This window comes from Scatophagus argus, chromosome 12, assembly GCF_020382885.2.
Source record: "Scatophagus argus isolate fScaArg1 chromosome 12, fScaArg1.pri, whole genome shotgun sequence".
Classification (NCBI taxonomy): domain Eukaryota; kingdom Metazoa; phylum Chordata; class Actinopteri; family Scatophagidae; genus Scatophagus; species Scatophagus argus.
In genome coordinates this window covers 16847519-16865944 of record NC_058504.1, presented here as the reverse complement: position 1 = coordinate 16865944, position 18426 = coordinate 16847519, and the positions used below count along the sequence as shown (strand labels likewise).

At 42.2% G+C, this 18426-nt stretch overlaps 2 protein-coding genes across 3 annotated transcripts in view; both read right to left on the bottom strand.

The window, feature by feature from the left end:
• Positions 1-3658: 3658 nt before the first annotated feature.
• gpr151 (G protein-coupled receptor 151) lies at positions 3659-4978 on the bottom strand. Its single transcript, XM_046407056.1, has one exon. The coding sequence runs from the start codon at positions 4976-4978 to the stop codon at positions 3659-3661; it is 1320 nt and encodes a 439-aa protein (XP_046263012.1).
• Positions 4979-6504: 1526 nt separating this feature from the next.
• Positions 6505-18426, bottom strand: part of ppp2r2ba (protein phosphatase 2, regulatory subunit B, beta a) — a 42216-nt gene continuing 30294 nt past the window's right edge. For both annotated transcript variants that reach the window (XM_046406211.1, XM_046406212.1), the window contains exons 2-10: positions 18128-18225; positions 17068-17233; positions 16077-16189; positions 12892-13069; positions 12562-12726; positions 10375-10544; positions 9695-9786; positions 9484-9607; positions 6505-8358 (exon numbers count right to left, since the gene is read on the bottom strand). In XM_046406211.1, coding sequence (XP_046262167.1) covers positions 8203-8358; positions 9484-9607; positions 9695-9786; positions 10375-10544; positions 12562-12726; positions 12892-13069; positions 16077-16189; positions 17068-17233; positions 18128-18225 — 1262 coding nt within the window. In that variant the 3' untranslated portion in view covers positions 6505-8202. The remainder of the gene's footprint in view (positions 8359-9483; positions 9608-9694; positions 9787-10374; positions 10545-12561; positions 12727-12891; positions 13070-16076; positions 16190-17067; positions 17234-18127; positions 18226-18426) is intronic.

The window sequence follows — 18426 nt, the reverse complement described above, 5'->3', positions numbered from 1 at the left end:
AAATTAACTTAGAGACCAAGTGAGAAATTGATATGGCAAACTAAAACAGTGCCTTAATTGCACATGAAGCAGGATTATTATTCAATTGAAGTTTATTTTTGGTTTAGGTTCTCCTGTTGGTTCAGTTATGGGTGACTTAAATGACCCACTGTCCATCAGCTAATCACTAACTTTGTTATGGCTAACAACAGCAGTCTGTTGTACCAGAAAAAGACCTGATGATAGCAGTAAGAACCAGAGAGTAGGACGACTCCACACGAAATGTCCATGCACTCAGAATGCAATGTCACCAAAATACCCGTTGTTGTAATGGTCAAGTGTCACAATACTTTTGTCTGTATACAGTAAAAGAAACTCTGCACAGCTGAGGGAAACAGCAGAAATGGGTGATAAGCGCCAGCAGGTTAATCACTACATCCAACACCTTCCATATAACATGCAGTCATTACATCTATTGTTGAAAAGTATTGATTTAAAAGACAATTTTAAATTGGCAGAATGCTGTCTGCTTTACATTTGAATCAAACTGAGTGGAACATTGAGGACTTTAAGTGTACCAAAAAATTTGGCACAAGAGATGTACTGATAAACAGATGATTCTCAGCAAGGAAGGCTATTTAAATCAATCAGTTTATGCCAAAGTGAAATGGTGCATCACGTCACTTCCTTGATTACCTCATTGGAGGACACTTATTTTGTTGGTGTAACTAGAGGAGGTCTTTGATGTTAACATTAACCTCCTTCTGCCTTTTAAACAAACAGTTATAAATCAATAGTGTATGTATAGGTTTAAATGACCCCCCTTCCCCGCATTCAAGCACTGCTGGAAAGGCTGAAAGGTGCCTGCCCTTTGGATCACCACATCCTTCAATGAGATGAAAGCTGATCTGATTTATTCTAATCAAAAGACTGCTAAATACCAAGGCCAGACCCCCTGAACCAACCTTCCTACAACACAAAAAGAAGCACACAAACACACACACATAGGCACACACTCCCTGGTCGACTGTGTGCGAACTCAACGACCAGGTGATCTTCCACAGAACCAAAGGGAGACCAAGGTAGGTGTGACTCAGAGGGAGATGTGGCATTGGCAGGCAAAGGTTTTAGCATGTGGCCTAATTGCAGCCTGTCCTGCTGAGCATAATTAGCTTTAGCTAGCATGTCATTTCCTGTGGAGTTCATTTATTAGAGATGATGATTGGCTGAGGGATAAAACGCAGGGGTGACTCCCCCGCCTCCCCTCCCAGCAGGAGGTGGGGGGCGCAGCCAGGCCGCCGGGAGGGCAGCAAAGAGAAGATCTCACCTGCTGAAAGCTCCCCTGCCTTGAATAATGACACAATTAAGCCTGAGATTTTTTTCCCCCCTCATGATGTTGATCAGTCTAATCCTGGTTTCTCAGATTTTTCACCTTGAATGTCATTATTTATGTCTGAACATTTTTAAGTTTTTAATGGTTATGCTGTTTTGGAGTAAAATATTTTGCAGAAAACCAAACAAAAAAAATATTTCCTAATACCAGCTATGACATCTAAGGGCAGTCAGTATCTCAGCACCTGAGCAGCACTATCACTTCCTCCAGGGGGTTTAAGAATAAGAAAATCTACACACTGATACAATATGAATAAAAGTAAAACATTTTCTCTAATTACTAAAATACAGTTACTCATTGTGCATTTTCTGTACATCATTCATTTGAATTTTAAGGTCTGTTGGCAGCAGCAGCGTTTGTACAATTAACACAAAAGGTCAGCAGGTCATACTTTGACCTAATAAGGTCCAGCTGATTCTGCTGATTAAAATGCTGATTCACCTGCACAGATGTTGGCAGTTAATTTGCTGATTACACTCTGTTTGTATCTGGGCAGAGCTATGATGATAATTACACAGCATGAGCTCAGTGAATGTGTCTGAAATCAGTTTCTATTCATGGTTTACCTTCCACAAATGGCCCAATTGTTTGTGGGGTGCCAGTAAACTAACAGGAGAGTAATGGAGATCGGTCATAGTATGTATTTTGCCATGTAGGGACTTTTTAATTAAGCATGTCTGAAATATGGAATGGCCTGGACTGCAACTCTTGACTGTCAGTGATTAGCAGCTTTGGACCTTTCTGCTAAAATGGGATGAAATCTCACAACTACAGGTTCACTGGCTCATTTAACATAATTAATACGGGAGCCAGAGGTGTCAAACAGTAATGGCTGACAATGGTAGTCATGCAGTGAATTTAAAAATAGTGCAACAACTGTCCTAGGTGTTCACAGTTACTACTTTGTGTTATTGTTGTACAATAATCCCTAATCATTTCTGTATTTATACAGTGAAGGTTCAGATTTCAGCCCAACAATGACTGCAGTGCTTTTTGCCTTAAGTGTTTACGGCCAGGTCAGCACCCCAGGGACTGATGGTGGGTTATATAGTTAAGTGTTGTTCTGATTGAGGCACTTGCCTCTGGCAATAAAAGGTCAATATGAATGATTAATGAGAGAAAAATGTCATGGGGTTGGGCTTGTGGGGAGGGGGTGTATAGAAGTGTAAATTAACAGTGAAAAGACTCCAAATTCAGAATTTTCATCTGCTCTTGTTTTACTTTTTACATACATTTTCCTAAGCCAACATACAGTTAACCTGATAGCAAATCTGACATGTATGTCTTTCATTAGAGGGAATGGGAGTGTTGTTTTCATGTGGCTTCAGTGTTCAGGTTGCTGCTGTACAGTCTCCTAATGTTGTTTATCCCTTTAACTCTGAGGTTTTGACCTATCATGTGTATGCAGATCAATGAAGAGAGAATTCCTTATGAGACTCCCACAGAGGTGAGTCCACTAAATCAGAAGACAGAGTTCAGACGAAAGCTCTTTACCTCTAATTAGAACCCTTGGCAATTCTAATGAACGCCTTTATGAAAACATATTTAATGGCTCAATGTCAGCAGGAGATCATCCGCTGATGTCTGATCCATCTCATTAAGACTCTGCTGTACATTTATGAGTTGTTACATGTGTGTCATTGATATAACCAATGACAAGAACACAGATACCAACACAAGCAGCTATACGGTGGTTGTGTTTCTATATTTCACTTGTAATTCATGTAATTTCTTACACCACAACCTGCAAGTTTTATCACACACATTTTAGAATTGCCTTTATTGTAAATACTGATCATTCTGATGCACGATGATTACAAAATATTCCAGCTCTCACAGAAAGAAGACAGGGTACACAGACACCTTCACTGTCACGTAAAAAAACTGTGTACTTCAACATCACTAATATCCAAAGAGTATATGCTTGATCGCACAAGTGCATAATACATTTTTAAATATTCTCAGAAGCTTTAATTTACAGCCACCAAAAGTCATACATTTTATTATTTATTATGTAGTTCTTTCTCATAAAACCTAAAAAAGATAACACAGTGCAACATTTACCATATATACAGACGATGATGCTCTATTTATAGTCTACACGCATAGTCCACATTGATTGCACTTCTCACCTTTTAATAATATCATAAACATTCAGCTGACAGAACACAAATGATTTATTGTGCAGCACTCAGCAGTCCATTCAACTGAGGTCTGGTTGATGAAGCTGCTGTTGGCTGAGGACTGTACTGAAGGTCGTTTATAAGATCAGCCGGAAGGCAGTTGTTATTTTTTCCCCTCTGTGCTCTGGTGCTCCCATGGCACAGGATCATTTTCGTCTGTGTGCGATCCCGTCTCTCTCTCATGCCAGAATTGCTCCACATCAGGCAAGACAGTCCCGTCTTTGAGGCTCACCGTGTCTGCTTCCCTCCCTCCTCCTCTTTGCTCCAACTGAGGCTGAGCTCTGCTGGGACCCTGGCTGGCACTTAATCGAAGGCTCCTCTCCCCCTGTAGCTGGCCGGAAGTCTCTGGTCTTGGGCAAGGTGACTGGTGAGCTGTGGGGTTGTGAGGTCCGGGTTTTGGCTTTGGAGGAGGTTGTTTGCGTAGGGTAAGGCGTCTCCACAGCCCCCTGTAGCCCTCTCTGAACTCCTCAGAGAGTGAGAGGACGATGAGAGGGTTCACCAGGGACAGAGAAAAGGTGAGCAGTTGAGCACACAGGGTTAGAAGAAGTGGAAGAGAGGATATGAGGGGCTGAGCTCCTTCGATTTTCTTCTCTGCTATGTGACGTTCCCAAACCCACACCACCCACTGTGGAAGCCAGAGAATAGCCATGGCCACAGTCAAGCTAAACAGCATCAAGGTAAGCTTCCTGGATCTGATCTGTGTGCGCAAGTTCTGAGTCTTACTGGAGCGACGTTGGCACTGGCCATAAGCCTTCCAGAAATACACCAGGGCAAAGCTGAGAGGTGCACAGTAGACCACCAGAGGGTATGCTTTGGAGTACACAGACATGAAATCCCTGGCTTCAGGAGGAACTATCAGCACACATACCAGCCCGCGGATCTCTCTCTGCAGTCTAGCAAACAGCCAGTGAGGGATGGTGACAGAGCAGGCAGACAGCCAGATGAAGAAAAACACCACCAAGATGGAGCTCAGGTGGATGCTTACCTGCTTGGTGGGGTTAGACACATAGCGGTAGCACGCTTTGGCCATGACAGCCACTGTGAAGCTTTTTGCTGCCATGCAGGACTGAAGGAACCAGTCGGCTGTCTTGCAGACCACCCAGCCCAGATTCCAGCTTGTTTTGGAGTAGGAGGCAGCCCTGAAAGGCACCGTAAATGCCAGCACCAGTCCGTCAGCAAACATCAGGTTGAAGATGAGGGAGTTGATGAGAGATAATTTGCCCCTATGAGCATTGGAGAACAAGATGATCATTGCAGTAAGATTACAAGCTACACCCAAAACACAGATGACTCCTAGAATAGATGGCACCAGGACTCTCAGCTCCTCGTGGTCCAGGTGTTGGTATGAGCCTCTGTCACTGAAAGACCACTTGTCTACGGAGCTGTTCACCACCGTCACGTTGTTCCCAGTCAGCTTATCCATCTTTTCCAAAAAGAAAGGATAGGAAAAAGGTAGACAACAGGTTCGGGGTAGAAGCTTTCAAAAAATTGAGAAAAAAAAGTGCCCAAAAGAGAGATTTTAATATAATACTGCCTATCTGAATTTATCTGAATAAACCTGTTAGAATTATTGCATCAGAGAAGTTATTGATTGACAATCAATGATCACAGCAGAGCTCCTGTCTGTCCCCGGGTTTATACTGAGACACAATGATTCAGCTTCAGCAGCTGGTTATAAAGGTGCTTTTTGATTGACAGCTGCTGTCCCCAGGTGACAAAATGTGCGTAGACTTCAGTCTCACGGGGCCAATTAGAAAAACTCTGCATAATGTGCACAGCATGACAGATGAATGTATTGGACTTCTTATTTGTATAAATGATTGTGAATTGGGTGGGACAGCAGCTTTTGTCCAGTTGATGAAAAGAGATTGAATTGGATTGACAACATCTGCTCAAACTGAAAAAAACATCCAAATGCTAAAAATAACAAGAAATACTGGAAAAAAAATAAACTGCAACAAACCTTAACTCTTACCAACTTAAAGCACACACATACACACACACACACACCACACACAAACATGCATGGAGGAGTATACCCAATTCTGTGTTATTAAGAGCCAGACAATTTGTATGTATTTTAAACATATAGGTTTCTGTTTCAGTGAAAACACGGCAGCTTGTGTATAGTTAAAGAGTAAGTGGTGGGTGTGTATCTCCTAATGTACTGTATCTTTAAATTTATTGAAAACCACCCAACTCATGTTAAACACACCAAATTCTGTTCACCCTCTATAGCTCATTTTACCTCAGACAATGCAACCCAAAACCTCTGAATGGGCAGTAAACTTCCTTAACTGGCAGCAATGTCATGCTTCTTCCCCTTTTTTTTCTGCAACAGCCACGCTGCCTTTATACATTATATAGGCAAAGGTATTGAGGCACCTGACCATTACAGCAACAGGAACTTTAATGACATTGCATTCTAAATAAATAGATATTTGGTCCCCCCCTTTGCATCTGTAACAGCTTCCACTCCTCTGGGAAGGCTTTCCACAAGATTTTGTGTTTCTGTGGGAATTTTTGCCCATTCAAGCAGTACAGCATTTGTGAGGTCAAACGCTGATGTTGAACCAAAAGGCTTGGCTTACAATCTCTGTTCCAGTTCATCCCAAAGGTGTTGGATGGGGTTGAAGTCAGGGCTCTGTGAGGGCCAGTCAAGTTCTTCCGCACCAAACTCATCCAACCACAAACTATTGTCCAAAATGTCTTGGTATGCTGAAGCATTAAGATTTCCCTTCACTGGAAGTAAGGGGCTGAACCCAACCCTTGAAAAACATATGAGAGTTGTGTCTGGATACTGTATATATCTTAGGCCCACTCTTCATCCACAAGAGGGCGCCTTTGTACCACAAGCTGCAATGAACATCATTGGAACATGAATAATGTCAGATTTCTATTCAGTTTGTCAGTCAGCAGTGTGAACAGAGGAGGCACAACAATGCAGGCTTTGAACTTGCACATCTTTATTCTTTTTTATTCAAAGAAAGTTCAGTGAGCCGAAAGACTGCATGGTAATTAATTGCATTTCAATACATTCTGAGCTATAAAAGTTTTTTTTGTTTCAATTAGTGTCACAAAGAGGTTGTTTAGAAGACGTTATTGTTTAAAGGAATCACACTTAATAATTCCCTGATTTCACAGAGTTTATTTAGACCTTTGACTGCTCTCCAAACTGATCAGAGCTGAAAGCTGAAACGCATCCTGCTACCATTTCCATTTTACCTGTCTCAAATTAAACATTTTTTTAACTGGCAGAATTTATTTTACTTGCATAATGCCTCAGATGATCTGTAGATGTTCAAACATCCGTGTGCAGGCTGTCAGTTTCATCAGAATCCAATTCAGTGCATGCAAAAAGAGCTAAGCTAGCATGGTGTTTGCCAAGATTAAGTTCAGTAATTTTACAAGAAAAGTTCCCATCTCTACCATCTACAGATCATTGTCAGAAAAATGCAAATAGGAAAAAATGTAGTGAAGATTTTTTTCCAACAGGAACTTTGCAAAAGAAAAAGGAAAAAGTAGAGAAAAGTGACTTTTCCGTGTCTCTTGCAAGCTGATGACATCAGATTTACTGCAAGATAAGAGATAAGAGCAACAATTACTTTGTACATATCACAGCGTCCTCCCCTGAAATCACAAGCATGTAGCCGGTGCTATAATGTAATTTTGACTACATTGCTTCAAGCACTTTTTCCACTTGGGACCTCAGTGGAGCATTTTTGTTTTTGTTTATAGAGAAAGAGGGGGAAAAAAAGTTGACATTTCATTTGAAACATTCACACTCCTGCCTTGTACTCAGCCCCCCCCGCCCCCACCCTCCCGCTCCCCCCTACATCAAACTCCCATATACCAAAAGAAGGCACCACAGCTTCTAAACAGACTCATTGACCGAGACGAGGACTCAATAAAACAACAGCATTAAATAAAACCATTGACACAGCCTTGAGGGGCTTCATTCACATTACAGACTACAGCAGTCTCAGCAGGGAGACACAGAATTGGTACGAACAGACTGACCACATTGTGTCACAGGCAGAGAAAACTCTGGGGTCAGAGATTAACAGTCACTTCCTCTTTTTATCGGAACTTCGCAGTGTTGTGCACTGTCTGAAGCCTCGCCTCAGTCAGAGGCCGCAGGGTTGATAACATGCGCCGTAGCATGAGCAGATTGAAAGAGAGGGGGCACTGTTGCTACATGACAATGAGCCACCATCACGTAAGCTAGGTTTCTGTCTGTGTGCTCTGGTTTGTGTTCAGTGTACCCATCTCCAACCCCTTTCAGCAGGCTGCTACATCATGTTACTCATGCAGCAATCCTCTTGTTGCATAAATGCACAGGAGTCACTTCTCCAGGTGTCCGCATCACTAAATAAATTAAATTAGAAGTCACACTGAAGAATAAAAGTCCATTCTTCACTTTGTGAGGAACCTTATCCTCAAGTTGTATCCAGGTCTTATCAATTCCTTCTTCTTCTTCTTCTTCTTCTTCAGAGATTTTCGTCTCTGCACTTCCTCTGCAGAGCATCAGAATTCAAGCAACAGGACATAGGGACAGGAAGGAGAAGGATGTAGATAGGGGGCTCTGTCTTGCTCCTTCTCCTAACTGGCCCCTCATGTCAGGGGTCAGCAGGGGCACATCCTCCTTTAGTTGACCTTGTCTTGGAAGATGTAGAGGTTGTTGGTGGCCGCTACAGCGATGATGTTCTCATGTGGATGCCACGTAGTGTGAAGGATCTTCTTGCTGAAGTCTAAACTGTCTACACTGATCTCATCCTTGCGACGCTTCCCACCTACACACACCTGGAGGACAACAGAAGGGATAAAGAGTGTGCACAATTTTTGAAGCATTAATTAATACTGAAAGCTTGAAGTAACATTGATTTTTATGTTACAGAACAGGACCAGAGCAAACTGTCATATATAACACTGATATATTATTAGCTCATATAGTAGATTAAGCAAACAGTTGCTTATTTACACATCCAGGAGACACGGAGCGTTAACTTTGTCTGATGCTTTGGCGCTGGTCTCTACTAATTTCCTGAAGGAAAGCACTGGGCTGCTCTCTCCACACTGCATGTCACTTCAACCTATTTTGTGCCTTAAGTTTTATATTTATATTTGTTGACTTTTATTCTACTTAGTTTATTTTGCATGCCCTGAGCTTTTTTAAATTTTATATGTTTACCTTTTTCTAGTGTCCTACCACTGCACCGTGGGTCTGAGGATTTCAATCCTCTGCATGTGCTGCACATATGGCAGAATTGACAATAAAATTAATTTTGACTTTGAGTTTTGACTTTAAAATATCTCGCTCTGTAGCTGCTAAACATTCCACTGTGTTGACCAGCTAATTGCTGAAATTGTCTGCCATTATTTTCTGGGCATGTACCGGTAGCTTAAAGTTGGTTTTTACATCCCACACTGACACATTCACAAGCATCTTGTTCTCGAATAGATGCACATTTCCTTGTGTGGGGTGATACACTATAGCTCATATAAAGGCAATAGTCCCTACATTAAACTGTTTAGGGTTTGTGGATTATCTTCTGATCTTATCTTATCTAGTAACCAGGTCATGGTTTCTGGAAAGAGATATTGCTATTGAGTTTGTAAAAAGAACTGTACATTTTTTTCCCCCCACTTTGAGCACCACAAGCACCACCTAGTCCCATGATATTCAAGAGAAGTGAACTGTCCCTTTAACCTTTGTGAAAAATCTCACTTTGTGACTTAGATTGATTTCTGGATCGTGACTAATTATATGGGAGCTTGTTTATGGAAATTCCCAGCCATCAGGGTATCAAATAATACTAATTTGAATTCCAGTGGAGGCTTTTACAGTTTTTGTCACTGGTCAAGATACCCAGCAAATCCAGCTGCCTTAAACAGAGGGCTTCCAGATATTAATAAACATTACTGTACCTTCCGAGGCTTGAGAATGGCTCTGGGTTTGCTGTTCTCCCTGGATGCTTCCAGTGTGACGTCACGTTTAGTGTTCCGGTCAAACATTCGGAAAAAATTGTTATAGGAGCCGGTCATTATGACACTGAAGAGGAGCAGAGGAGAGCAAAAGGGTTATGGAGATGACATGGATGGATGGATGGATGGATGAGAAATGAGAAATAAATGTTACCTGTCTGATCCATTCCAGACGCACTCAAACTTGTCAAAGATGCAGTCATTCTCATATAGAGAACAAAGTTTGCCTCGTAAATAATCGTGAACCTGAAAAACAAAATGATAATAAACAAAACCAAAAAATATATATAAAGGTCTCAACCAGTTGGTGGATCCTGGTCACACTCTTCCCGTTTGTTAAATTGCCACACAACTGTAAGCTGCACTGCCATATGCTCTACTTTCAGTAATCCTTCCAAAAGCTGGCGACCTATGCTAAGATGCTTGGTAGCAGGTGGACAGGGAGCTACAATTGGACAAAAAAATCCCTTGAGCCCAGCTGATGGCCTTATCAATCATGACCTGCCCTAAGATGGCTGATAAGACAGTGAGGGTCTGACCTCTGTGACCACACAGTGGGAGGTTTTGCCCTTCAGGTTGCATCAGCGCCTCAACTATCTGTCTTTTAACGGACAGTCGGCTCAATAAGCCCTTCTGGGGTAACTGCTAAAGATGACATGGTTACAGATTGGCAGTGTGACAGTGAAACAGGATTACGTTGAGTGATTAGTCTGAAATCAATAGGTTTTGATTTGATCTCAACCAAACCATTATTTGCTAACTTCACAAGCTGAGAATTACCTTTAGAGCCTCCAAACTGTCCAACAGGCACATAAAAGCATGATGAAAGCTCACCTGGTACGTCTCAAGTGGTTTGTTCTCCATTTGAAGGTCCCACACCTTGACAGTGAGGTAGTCCCTTGTCATCAGGTAACGCCCATTGTGGCTGAACTTCACATCAGAGATGGATGAGATGATTTCAGAGAAAAAGGAGCGAGTGGAGGGATCCTCTGGCTCCTCAAAGTCTACGAGCAAAAAAACAATAGATTAAAATAATACATGAAAAGCAGTTATCTTCTGACAGAGCAAACACATTTTGCACTGTGGGAGGTTGCTGCTTAAACGAGGTGTTTTTCTTCCTGCAAGTCTTTTAATCATTCACAGCAAGGAAACGCAAAGCGGATTTTGTTTAATTTGGTGGGGGCCATCAGGCATAACAATGCCTGGAAGTGGGGTGTGTTGCAGCAGCTGCATCTCTTCGCAGTATTGTTTCTCTGTGTGCTTAGGGAGGCAGTCGTGGGTCAGCATGCTGGGTAAATATTGGTTATGATTCATATTGATTCTGGCAGCTGCTGATCTGTGTGCAGGCCAGCACGCTGGGGATAAGAGCCAGGCATTCCATCGTTAGCTGTCAAGTTATTGTTCCTCCTCCTTTCCTCCCACCCTTACTCCCCTCTCTCCTCTCCATCTTTCCAAATATGCCCCCACCATGCTCCCCCCTCCCCCCCTCAGCTGAGGCCTGAGATGAGCCAGTGGGGAGTCTAACAAGGGATGCAGCGTGAGAGATGAAAAAATGGGGGGATGAGGAAGGGATAAGAAAAACAAATCAATGTCAAAATGTTGGGCCGCTTTGAGCCTGCTGGATTTGTGTGTGTGTCAGCGAATGAGTGTTTGTGTATGAGCGGGTATGTACAATGTGTGCATGTATATATGCATGTGTGTGCGTACATGCCCTCCCTCCTGTATAATAGGGTCCCTGGGGAGTCGGCATGGGGGCCGTTGGTCTCCCTCTTGCTTTAGCGATCCTCCCCTATCCCCTCATACAGCCCTCCATCCATCCACCTATCCTCATTCTAACACTGGTGTTACCAGCTACCAAGATTGCAGATTTACAGGGAGTAAGTGTGTTTGGGTTGTTTATGTAGAAGGTTTAGGAAGTGTGTGTGTGTTTGTGTGTGTGTGCGTGTGTGTGTGTGTGTGTGTCTTGGGAAGGATGAGCTGCGTGGGTATGTGTGGGGGGGAGGGAATAATATATTGTACATTCATGCAGTGAGACAGTAAGTCGGTATAAACAGACATGTCCTGAGGCAAAGAAGAGCACCTGCCCGCTTTCTGTGTGAGTCTGTGTGTGTCTGCGTGTGTGTGAATGTGTGTGTATGTGCGCCGCAAGCACCTGTCAAACAATAGCACGTTCATGTCAATATCAACCAATCAGAGGGCAGCTTTGAATACCACAACTTCAAATTTACTCCAAAACCCAGATGTTTCTTTTTATTTAGCCTTTCAAATGAATGTGTACATGAAATTCAACAGGCCGTATTAGCACACGGTCCAGTGAATGCATCAATATGTCTGAGGAAATGACTGACATTATTGAACAACGAGGTGTGTCCATGAGGGACTAATGCGATTGCTCTTATGCCATTGATTTTCCAGCCAAAATGTCAATGTATTCATTATTCATTCAACCAAAGTGCGTGCACGTGATGTTAAGCTTTAGAAAAGACCTTTCATTGTTGGAAACGCACAGGGGGAATTATTGACGGGTTATCAATTCTGGAATATTAAGCAGCCACACAAAGGCTGAGTGTGAATTTGCCTCCATGTAGCATGCACATATATTTCTTATTTCTTCATGTTTTCCCATAGCCATCATTCTGATGTTGTCATGTGTTTACAAATTTGGACAAACTCCCATTTTGTTTAACTCATTGAGGACACCGAAGCTTTGTTCTGTTTTCGGTGTGGTTTCAGGAAATCTCTGATAGTTGGGAAAAGGAATTTACATTCTACAATTACACACAAATTACATGTCAAACTACACCACATCTAATATTTTTAAATACAAGAAAAAAATAAAAATGAAAGGAACAGTTAAATGGATAAAAACAATATCATGCCATTGCCTGATTTTTCCAGCATTTTTTGATGGGTGTTTAAAAAAGAGAAGTTTGGGTTTTGCTGGGATCATTTTTAAACTTAGCCACTGACTTCTTTCTTCATCTTTTTCCCATGATGCACTGTGGTTCTACAGGTACTCACATTTGGAGTGTTTGTCGCAGAGCGCGGCCTGTCTCATGTCACAGAGGCGTATTGAACCCTTGCTGCTGCTGTAGGCGAAGGTGTGACACTGCTGTGGATGGAACTCTGCTGAGGTGATCACCTCCGTCAGCTCCTCCATGTTGGCTGGCTTGATGTCAACAATGTCTGAGTGACAGACGCTAAGGAACAACTACCACATCCCGACAGCTGTCGACATCTAATACTGTGAACAGACCGTTGCAGTTAATTTTAATTCTTAAAAATCAAAAAAAAAAAACCAAAAAGGGTTTGAATAACAGGGATAATAACAAGACCCATGTAAGAGGATACTGAAGCTGCGATCGGTAATCTCCAGGTTCCACAGGTTCACCCTGAGGTCGTCGGTGGAGATGAAAGTCTGAAGGTCGGAGTTGACAGAGATGGAGTTGATGTGGTAGGTGTGGGCATTGCTGAATATACGCCTGGCTGTAGCCTCGACCATCAAGTCCATGGGCTGCAGGACCGGCACCTAATGGTGAAGACAGGAGTGTTAGGGAGGGGAAAAGGTGAAGCACAGAAAAATAAGCAAATATAAAATTCATCTTGAAGGCTTTGATGTGTTTTTGTGAAACTGATTCAATATTTTACACACTTTGATGTCGGTTGTGCCGGTGTCGTAGTGTGTGAATATGTGTGTAAGAATCACAACTAGATGACTCCAGGGATTCATGTGACATTTACTCCACAAATCTTAATGAAACAGAGACAACGACGGCTCCAGGGCTTTCCGATGAGCTTGTTCAATCTCTCTCTCTCTCTCTCTTTCTTTCTCTCTCATGTAAATGCTGAAGAGGTCATTCCTGTTCTGTTATTTGTGTGTGTGATGTGTGCGTGAGAGACAGAGAGAGAGAGAGAGAGAGAGAGGGAGAAAGTGAAGGAGGTGGAAGGGGATGTGGCCCACGGGCATCGCTAAGCCCTGCTGAGGAATGATAACTGAACTCTGCAGATTTGAGACCAGCTCACACACACATACGCACAAACACACACATATGCACTTGTGTGTGCTGCTTGGTCTTCAAAGACACCCAGCACCAGTCTGCATGCAGCCCCCCGTTGGCCAGATAAAACCCAGACAAAGGGAGAAGGGAGGGGAGGGAGCAGAAAGAACAAATCGACTGCTTCTTCCCTTTTTCTCTCGTCCATTTCTGGCACTGACAGAGAGACATGGCAGCCCAGCAGGCTGCTGTATCTCCATGGGTGTCACTTCATTTCCATGTCTTTCACTGGCTGTCCAAAAAGACAAGGGCCATATTAACCCATAACCCCAAATGCTGACAGTAACAGCGCTCAGCTTGCTAAATATGACCCGATTCTCTCCCTTATACCATGTAAAACAATATTTTAAATTGAGACAGTTCTGCTTTAAAAAGTAACAAGTACAGTTTCAAGCAGTTTCACCTTTTTAAAGCAACACACTGCAATCAGATAAAACACAAAAACAGCATAATTGTTGCTTTACGGAGATAATGACTGACAGATACAAAACAAAAAAGTATTTATTATTTTTCTTGAATATATTTTGTAATGTTTTTTGTTTTCAAAGCTCTGCCCTTTCCTCCTCTGCTTTCTCCCTGTGCACAGATTTCAGAGGCTCTAAACAGGATTGCCACAGTCCCAGCCTGTCCTCCAGGTTGCTATGATCCCCTGGCCAGCCAGACAAAGAGGGACAGACACGCTGAACACAGCACTAATCTACTATGACAGACAGACACACACACACACGCTGTCCTGTGTGCCTGCCTGCTTTGTGTGAAAATTAGAGGTAGCGACGTGATAAGAATGAAGGGGGGTTCAGAGAGGCTGATCCCTTGGTCTTCACCTCGGTGCACATATTGATCACTCATTCTCACTTTCTCCTGGCATTGCAAGTTCAAAATGGTCCAATGATTGTGTTTCAGCGTGTCATTTATCAGTACCGAAAGTAAGTATATGTTCAGCTGGTATTTTTAAAGGGAAAACTGTGTCAATATGTGTATCCGTGTCAGTAAGTGTTGCTAAGAAGTTTAGGGAGGATTAAAAGCCATCACAGCATAATAGCTGAATGCCACATTTTGATTTAATCAGCTTAACTGAACTGTATGTGTTCAGACCTCAGACTCCCTGGTGTGCAAAGTAAGGACAGACCGTTGTCAGAGAAAACATTCTGACATTTGGAAAAGAACAGGTGTTAATTATAAAGTGAATGATGTCTTGGTTTTGTACATGCTGGTTCACTGTCACAGCTTAATGGCACACTGGAACAGAATAAAGCACTTGGTTATGGTACTAAAAACCCCAGTGCTTTCCCTGATAGGGCAAGTCAAAATGTCGACTGTGAAAAAGTCAACATGCCTTTCCAGAAAGACAAGCCCTCCAAAACCTTATCATAGTACTTTTCCTCAAATGCTGAATGCCCTTTATGGGATTAAGTTTGAGATAATGAAAAATACATTTGTTTGCTATCTTGCCAAGAATTAGATTAGAAAATGGATACCACATATGTGTCAATACAAAGGTACTGACACATCTCATGACTCCTAGTTATGTCTTGATTCAGCCTTTCCTGTTTTATTTATTTATTTATTTATTATTTATTTTTATATTTTCTCAGTCTCATTTCCTGTCTTTGTTCTATTCCTGCCAGTTTTTTGCTCCACCCCTAATTAGTTTCACCTGTGTCTAGTTACCTCCTGTGTATATATAGCCGTGCCTTGTCTCTGTTTCCTTGCCAGTTCTTTATGTACTTCTTTGTCTTTTGTTCCTGCCAGTGTTTTACTAGTGTTTTACTGCTCTGGTTTGTTTAGACTCTAACTTGCCTCATTGACTTTGCCTCCGCTCAAGTCTCTGGATTTGTTTGTCTTTGCTGACTGCCTTCCTGTGTATTGAACCTCTGTTTCTGAATTAAAGATTCAGAGTTGTGTGCTTGGGTCATATTCTGTGTGGTTTGCCAGACTTAACAGATACCAAAACCAGTCGGTTAGCTTAGGCTGGAAACAAGAGGAAAACAGCTAACCTGGCTCCCTCCAAAGATAACAAGATTAACCTACCAGCACCTCCAATGTTCATCTAGTTTGTTAATAGTCTAGAAAAAGCAAAAAAATAGTTACACGTAGCTTTTATTTTCAATGTAATGTCTTTCTTTTGTGGGGGGTAACTTCAGAGGTTCTGCTAGATCAGCTATGTTATCTTTGATGGAGTGATGCTGGGTGTTTTTCACTGTTTTTGGCAGAATTCACCTTTACAGTAATGTAACACGTCTTATAAGCATCCATTTTCTACATCTACTATTTCTGTCTCTAAAAGTGGATTAAAAAGATCCTGAGGCGGAAGTTTGAAATTGTTTAGATTCAACAATAATCTGAAATTTTCTTCAGCTGCTAGTTGACTCCAAGCCAAGCAGCAGAACTTCAGCACTAGCAACACCAAACATTGAGATATTTACTTGACTGGATGTGGCATTTAGGTGTTACATTTCATAGTTTTGCGCGACCCCTTACCCGTAGCGAGGTGATGGTCGATGGGTTTCTGATCCGTCCATCCTCATCCTTCAAGTTGTAGCCCTCTGGACGCTTGTCTCGCTCACTGATTTTCCACAGCTTCACCGTCTTGTCTGGGATGGTTGCGTTACACAAACACACAAGCACACACAAACACAAAATACAGTTAGATCATGGCTCAGAACAGTGAATATCAAAACAAAATGGATGCTGGGGGTTGAGCCAATCTGGCATATAGCTGGGCAGGAGCCAGCAAGAATGATGTATGGCAGCTCCTGTGAACATTCTGATGTCACTGATATCAATCTACAAGTTGACCGCATTTCCCAGCTGCAGTATACGCTCCCCCTGAAAAAGCCATCTGTGCGCCTTTCAATTCTGCATCACACAAACACCAGTTACATCTCATCTTCTCTGTCTAGTGAAAGGGGGGTGGTGGCAGCAGTCAGGTTGCTGCCTTTTTTTTTACTTTTAATTTCCGCTGTGAATATTGGTGTCAGAGCAGCGAGGCCATCACCACAGGACCCTCCAACCATCTGCTCCAGCCACAGCTAGCACTTCTGTAGCAGCCATGCATGAAGCCCACAATCTGCGAGACATCTTTGTACTGATGTCTGTGAGTTTGATGTGTTTGAGCTACCGCACATGTATGTTGTGTGGTGCCACATTCTTTGATGTGTGTGTGTGTGTGTGTTCCTACTGTGGCAGCTATGCATGAAGTTCTCAATCTGAAATGCGTCTGCTGGTGGGACTTGCTCAGCCAAGCGAAATTGCAATACATTAACACAAATGTGATAATAATAACTTCTCCTCTTACATCAGCTGCATATCTGCCCATTCTGCAAAGTCAGGAATGAATGACTCTTTTAGTTGGCACTCTAATGACTAACAACACAAGGCCCACTTTTAAACACACTCTCATGACAGATTCATGTGTTACTTGACTATATTGTTACTCCTAAAGTGGGGTCACTTTAGCTAAGTGACTGACCATTGGTGGATAGAAGGAAGTAGGCGGCATTCTGCTGAGGAAGCCATTTGATCTTGTTGATCTTCTCCTCAATCTCCAAACTCTTCAGGTAGTCAAACTCCGGCTCATGGCTCTGGAATGTACTGTAAACATTGTATTCCCCTCTACGCTGGGGTTGGCTCTTACTCTGCAAGAGAAGGACAGAAAAAGAAACACAGTGAGACTCACGTGTTTGCTGTTAACTCTAGAAGACTAAATATTGGTTCATACAGATTTGTTATGATGAGTTATTTCCAAACATTTCCTAACATTTGAGCACAAATGATTCTCTCTACCTTAATTCAAAGATTCAAAGTAATATAAAACATTAACTAGCCGTGTTAGCGAAGAGATTCTTATGGCATTGTCGTCCTGTTAATTGGTAGGTCCTGGTTGACATAACTCAAAAGGTACTGAACTGATTGTCAGAAAATTTATACAGACACTCAAGGTCCATACCATGAAATTGTAACTATGGTGGTGCCATGGTGATCCTATGACTTTTCATTTTGCAAATATTTTTGCTATACTTATAACTAAATTACCTATCCAACTTATAATATTCCCATCAGCTTCAGTTTTACTTTGAGTTTAGTGCCAGTCTTTGCAGGCCAACATGCTGAACTAAAATGATGAACACAACTGCATGCCTGCATTATCACAGGTTTAGGATTAACATGCTGATGCTAGCATTTAACTCAAAGCACCACACCACCACCACCATCACCACAGTATCTGGCATGAGCATCCAATTGCCACATGCTGAATTTTTATGACCACTCTATTACATTAGCGTTTGCACATTTTCTGTTATTCAGCATAAAATGTTTGGTATCACTGGCAACCTTAATAAGATAATAATAATAATATAAGATAAAATAAGACATTAGTTTATAATCATGGCCACAGCAAAGCTACCAAATATACCCCTTTTCTTCCTAGTTACCTAAAAGCAAACAATTCATCTTTAATGATTCAAGGCTGTAAAATCCTTTTAGCAGAAGGGCAACAAAATTAGTGTTTCATTGTTGGCATTTCATACCTCCTGCTCCCTCTGGAAGACAACCACTCTCCCTCCTTTATCCCCGGTGGCCAGGAGCTCCCCTGATGAGTTAAACTCAACCGTTGAGATAATGTCAGCTGCAACACAGGAAGCAGAGCACAGAGGGGGAGAAAAAGTCAGTGTGGACATGCACAAAGCTGTCAAGATATCTGTCAGACAAAAAGAAAGATTTAAGTGAGAAGGGAGAAGGGAAGGCGAATCACGTGTCAACCCCCAGAGGATTCCCCGGCACAGATACCCTAGTTTGGTTAAATATGGGTTAGGAAAAGCCACTAGAT

Coding starts and splice junctions, on each gene's coding strand:
- gpr151 (XM_046407056.1), bottom strand. CDS start 4,978: ATGGATAAGCTGACTGGGAACAACGTGACGGTGGTGAACAGCTCCGTA.